The 5,575-nt window shown below is 41.1% G+C and overlaps 2 protein-coding genes across 2 annotated transcripts in view; both read left to right on the forward strand.

The window, feature by feature from the left end:
- The window catches only part of LOC106524420 (uncharacterized), a gene marked incomplete in the record, with an annotated part of 1,983 nt that extends 730 nt beyond the window's left edge, over nucleotides 1–1,253 (forward strand). Inside the window, 1 exon segment of the mRNA XM_014018221.1 lies at nucleotides 586–1,253. Coding sequence (XP_013873675.1) covers nucleotides 586–1,064 — 479 coding nt within the window.
- Nucleotides 1–5,575, forward strand: part of gfra2b (GDNF family receptor alpha 2b) — a gene marked incomplete at its 5' end in the record, with an annotated part of 189,730 nt that overhangs the window by 46,318 nt on the left and 137,837 nt on the right.

The following is a 5,575-nucleotide window of genomic DNA, read 5'->3' on the forward strand; positions in this document are numbered from 1 at the left end:
GACATGAGCGGGGTCGGGGAAACAAGGCAAGAGAGGAACAAGGAACAAGATCGCTGGAAGTTCATAGACGTGGCTGATGAAAATCTGGCAAAGGACTGGAGGCTGGAGCTGAGTTATATACTGACATGAACAGGTGAGTGGAATGAGCTGATTAGGTTTTCAGTAACGGGAGGGGCAGAGGCAATGAGCAGGGTCAGACTGACAGGAGCAGGAAATGGGCAAAACAAGGGCAGACAGGAGCAGGATCATAACATTTTGTGCCACTTACAAAACTCCCTACTGCCTTTGAAACTGCTCAGTTAATGATTAATCATGTTTTTCGCCTCCACGGGATCCCCAATGATGTGGTCTCTGATTGTGGACCACAATTTATCTCTCAAGTCTGGAAGGCTTTCTGCCGAGCTCTCAGTGCCTCTGTAAGTCTCTCCTCTGGTTTTCACCCACAATCCATTGGCCAAACAGAAAGAAGTAATCAAGAACTGGAAGATGTCATTCGCTGTGTGGCAAATCAAAATCCATCATCCTGGTCTTCACACTTGCCTTGGATTGAATAAGCCATTAATACTCATGTGTCTGCCGCCACAGGTCTCTCTCCTTTTGAAGCTTCTGTGGGTTTCCTTCCGCCCTTATTTCCCAGTCAAGAGTCGGAGATCACAGTTCCATCCGTGCAACATCATCTTCAGAGATGTCGACGAGCATGGAGACAGACAAGGGAGGCTCTGTTCAGGAATAAAGAACAAAACAGGAGGTTGGCAGACAAACACCGGACCTCCGCTCCTCAGTATGTGGTGGGACAAAAGGTATGGCTATCCACACGCAACATCCCCTTAAAGGAGCAGTCCAAAAAGTTGGCACCTAGATTCATTGGCCCTTACCCCATTACTAAGATCATCAATCCCACCTCTGTTAAGCTTCAACTCCCTAGCTCTACGCGCATCCACCCCACATTCCACGTGTCCCAGCTGAAAGTTTTTGTCGAGAGTCCGTTAAACCCACATCCTAACCTCCCTCCAGCCCCCGCCTCATTGATGACCACCCTGCATACACTGTTCGACGAATCCTAAATGTTCRTCGTAGAGGCCGGGGACTCCAGTTTTTAGTCGACTGGGAGGGGTATTGTCCCGAAGAGAGGATTTGGATCCCGAGATCTTAAATTTTGGATCCTTCTTTGATTAGTGATTTTTTTAGAGATCACCCTGAAAAACGTTGTTAGATCGCCTGGAGGCGATTTTTGAGGGGAGGGCTCTGTGGAGGTTTGCTGCTGCTGTTACCTGACTAATTGTTTTGCTGTTCATTGAGAGTTCGGTGGGCAGAGACTGGATGGACTCACCTGTGCATTGTCTGCTCTGATTAATCCTGAGAGTATTTCAGTCGCCTTCTGAGATCCATCCGACGCTGGATTATTCAGTTGCCCACGGTACTGTTTAAGACGGCTTCATTTTAATTCTTTGAGAAAACTGATTAACCCTTGTTGTATTTTTTTTCTACACCTACCTTGTGTTCAGGCTGGACTGTCCTGATCCTCCTGGTGACTCCACAGTTGGTCCTTATCCAGACTGTTGGATTTTTCACTTCAAGACTGAAGTGATTCATCGTCCTCCACCCTGCCTCTCTCTCTCTCTCTGAAAGCTGCAAGAAACATATTGGAAAGTACCTGTGTTTGATTCCCAACAAAGAAAACTTCGACAAACCTCCTCGTCCTGGTCAGCCTCCTCGCCTGGATCCTCAAGAAACTTGGACCCATTCACTGTACAATAAACTCACTTACCTTTTATCATTTTTTGTGTTGTCCTGTGTTCCTCACCAGTTAAGTTAATTTTGGGTACTCTTTAAAAGAACAAATCTTAACAGGTCAGGTGATTGACTTGGCCAGTCTAAAACCTTCCACTTTTCCCCCTCATAAATTATTTTGTTTTGCTGGCAGTGTGTTTTGGGTCATTGTCCTGGTGCATGATAACATTACTTCAGATTAGTTTGGGTACATTTCTCTGGAAATTGGCAGACAAAATGTTTCTGTACGCTTCAAAATTCATTCTACTGCTGCCATCATCAGTTCCATCATCAATAAATATTAATGATCATTTTCCAGAAGCAGCCATGCACGCCCAACCATGATATTACCTGTACCATGCTTCAAAGATGAGTTTGTGTGCTTCAGATCATCAGCAGTTCCTTTCTTTCTCCACACTTTGGCCTTTCCATCACTTTGGTAGAAATTAAGCTTGGTCTCATCAGTCCATAGGATTGTCTTCCAGAACTTTTGCGGCCAATCTCTGTACTTTTTTGCAAATTTCAATCTGGCCTTCTGATTCCTATTACCGATGAATGGTTTGCATTTCTGTGTAAGGCCTCTACATTTCTGCTCTCTGGGTCTTCTTCAAACAGTGGATTGTGATACCTTCGCCTCTGCACTGTGGAGGTTATTGGTGATGTCAATTACTGATGTTTTGGTATTTTTCTTCACAGCCTCTCACAATATTTCTGTCATCAACTCCTTGGCTGACCTGTTAGACTTCTCTTGCTCAGTAGACCAGCAGTTTCTTTCTGATTCAGGACATTCCAAATTGTGCTCGCTATGCTCAATGTTTTTCAATGATTGATTTTCCCTTTTTATAGCTTCAAATTGATGCTTTTCGCACATAGACAGCTCTCTGGTCTACATGTTTCTTTAATGAGAAACACTTACTTTTTAGGTTTATAGTTACCAGGCCAAAAGTAGACTATTCATGCAGAACTATTTAATGTTTGAACAATCAATCTTAAAGGCAACACCTGGTCAGTAAGAAGCACCTGTCAGTCACATGTTCCATTACTGTTACTCACCTGAAAATGCTGTGGTGCGCCCTGGGGGCCCGGACCTCTGTGCCCTTTCCTGGATCTGCTCTGGTATGGCGGGTGCCGGTGGGGCACATGAGTTTGTCGCTGCTGGCCCCGGGGGCTGTGCATGTGGTCGCTGGGGGACTCTCCCAGTTCTCCCCTATGGTCTGATCTGGGGGGCGGGTGGGCGGATCTTCCCGTGCGGGTGCCCCTTGGGGCTCTGCGCTCGGGATCCCTCTCGGGCCCTTGGGCTCTGGTCTTCCCTATGTCTGCCTCGTGTCTTGAGGGTTGGGTTTCCGATCCTCCACAGWCACTATTAAATATTCCATCGGAGAAATCTTGTATATACATGCATGTTCACAACTGCTCACAAACAGGTGCTCTGATCCGGGGGGTTCTGACTGGTCGCTGAGTGTGTATATATGTCTGTGTGTATATACTGACAATATTTATGAATGTAGGCTTTTAAGTATGTATATCTTTATATACTGTATGTATGGGTATGTGCATATTTTTATATATGCCCTCCATGTATTTTTCTATTTACTTTTCAGGTGAGTGGACAGATATTGGGTGTGTGGTCCTGTGCTTTGTTGGTGTGTATTTAATAATACTTCTAATCGCTATTTCAATCTTTCTATCTTTCTAATTACTTCTCTCTTTTTCTCTCTGTCTCTATTTTCTCTTCACTTAAAAAAAGAAAAAAAAGTCACTGATGATGAAGAAATAAATAAACTAATATATATATTTCTCTTCACTTAAAAAAGTCACTGATGATGAAGAAATAAATAAACTAAATAAACTAATATTTGGTTTCATATTCTGATGAAGTGACACCAAAAAAAAAAAGATATATCCTAAGTTGTTTAACACATCTACATGTAAATACCAGGAAATAAAAGCTGAACTCTTGTCTCATGCTCATCTTTTGACCTTAAACTCAAATGTCTTCAGTTTAAAACAAAAATAATGGAATTTGACTTGCTCTTCCAGTACTTTTGGAGGGGACTGGATATTTACCTGAATAGTTCTGTTGCATTTGTTCATGTAACAGTTTATCTATCACAAGCTGATGGCCATTCAAAAATCTGGCATGAAAGGTATGAACTATGAGTATGAGCTAATTCTAGTTTGGTTAAATACCATCATAAAATGGTGATAAAAATAAACAAAATTAGTTTCTACTTTTGTTCTTTCTAAATGTAATTAGTCTGCTACTTGCAGTCTTTGATGAGTTCATTACTTATCGGTTTCCAGCTTGAATTATCATTGCAGTGCAACATTGTTGGAAGATAACCCAGAGGTAAATCCAGCATTTCATCAGCAAGCTACAAACCCTGCCTCATAATGTTGTCCCTTTTTATAACTCGATACACTTTTATCAGGCAGTAGATGGATCAAAACACAAGTCTTCTGTGCAGAGACACAATGTAACCAGAGATAGTGTCTCTCTGTACTGAAGGTCACACTATTAACACACCTCTTATACACAATGTTCATATGCATCCTCTTTGTAAGGTCACAAGCAGCAAGACCAAATTGTACAGGTACTTTGTCTCTGTTTACATTAGTTTTATTATTAAGGCTTCTATATCACTGCAACTCACTTGTAGTGCCATGTATTGACACAAAAGGTTTGTTGCCTGATTTCAAAAGGTTTGTTAACCTTATCAGAAGAAAATAATGTAACCTATATCCATACAGTTTTCTAAATCATGGCTCCAATAAAGACAACATATTTTACCCTGTTAGACATCATACAAGTACTAATGAGAAACTGAATGCATTATATTTTTGGAGAAGAACTTAAAACAGTTCAGGACATGTTTACTTTGTGTTCTTTTCATCTGATCAAATAAACTGATTAAAACTAATTTGCTCTGGAATTCTGTAAATTGACATATTGAATAAATTTTGTAACTGGTTAATTGAATATTAGATTCAATTTTGTATTTTATACTTTCTGATCATTTCAGTCTGTAAGGTTGAAGCTGACAAAGAGTTGGTGTGTTATCATGTGTTCTTTCTCTTAGTGTAAACAAAAATGAGTGACATTCTAACGTCTGACGTAAAAGGTAACACCTCCTGGGGAGTAACCAGAAAGAGATGTACATTATAAGCTGAATTCATTATTATAGCAGAAAGAAGTTGTCAGTGTTTTGCAGAGTGTCTGCTCAGAGCAGAACTCCCATGTTTGTTTTGATTTGGCCCAAGGTTGTACGCTGTGGCCTGTGCTGCTGAGCGCTGAATGTACCTGATTGGAGTCAGAAGATAATAAATTTTTAAAGAAGAAATCCAACTGAATCCTGTTTATTCGGACATACACTTTGGAACAACGCATATTTTTCCAACAATTTGGTGACTTCCCCGACGTGATGTGTGATCTTGAATAAGCAGAGAACAATGAATTTTATTTTTGGCTGTTAAAGAACCTGAGAAGATTTTTGAAACATCAACTGCTGAGAGTGAGTACAGAAAAGCTTCAAGATGCCTCCTATGTTTTCCAAAGAGGATTTCTGCCAGCTTCTCCAAAAGATGACAGTGTTGGAGCTCAAGATTCATTGGGCCTCATGCAAGAACATGTTCGTATTCTTATCCTAAATTTCTCTTACTTTTGTTCGTATGAAGGTTTGTACGAACATGTCACGTCAGATTCAACAAACTCTTCTATCTTCAGGAAAAATGTGTAAATGAGCTGCGTAAATTCCACCTGTTCTATCCAGCTGCTAGTGCACGCGAGAGGAGATTAGCATAATAA

The sequence above is a fragment of the Austrofundulus limnaeus genome, unplaced genomic scaffold, assembly GCF_001266775.1.
Source record: "Austrofundulus limnaeus strain Quisiro unplaced genomic scaffold, Austrofundulus_limnaeus-1.0 Scaffold186, whole genome shotgun sequence".
Taxonomy (NCBI): Eukaryota; Metazoa; Chordata; class Actinopteri; order Cyprinodontiformes; family Rivulidae; genus Austrofundulus; species Austrofundulus limnaeus.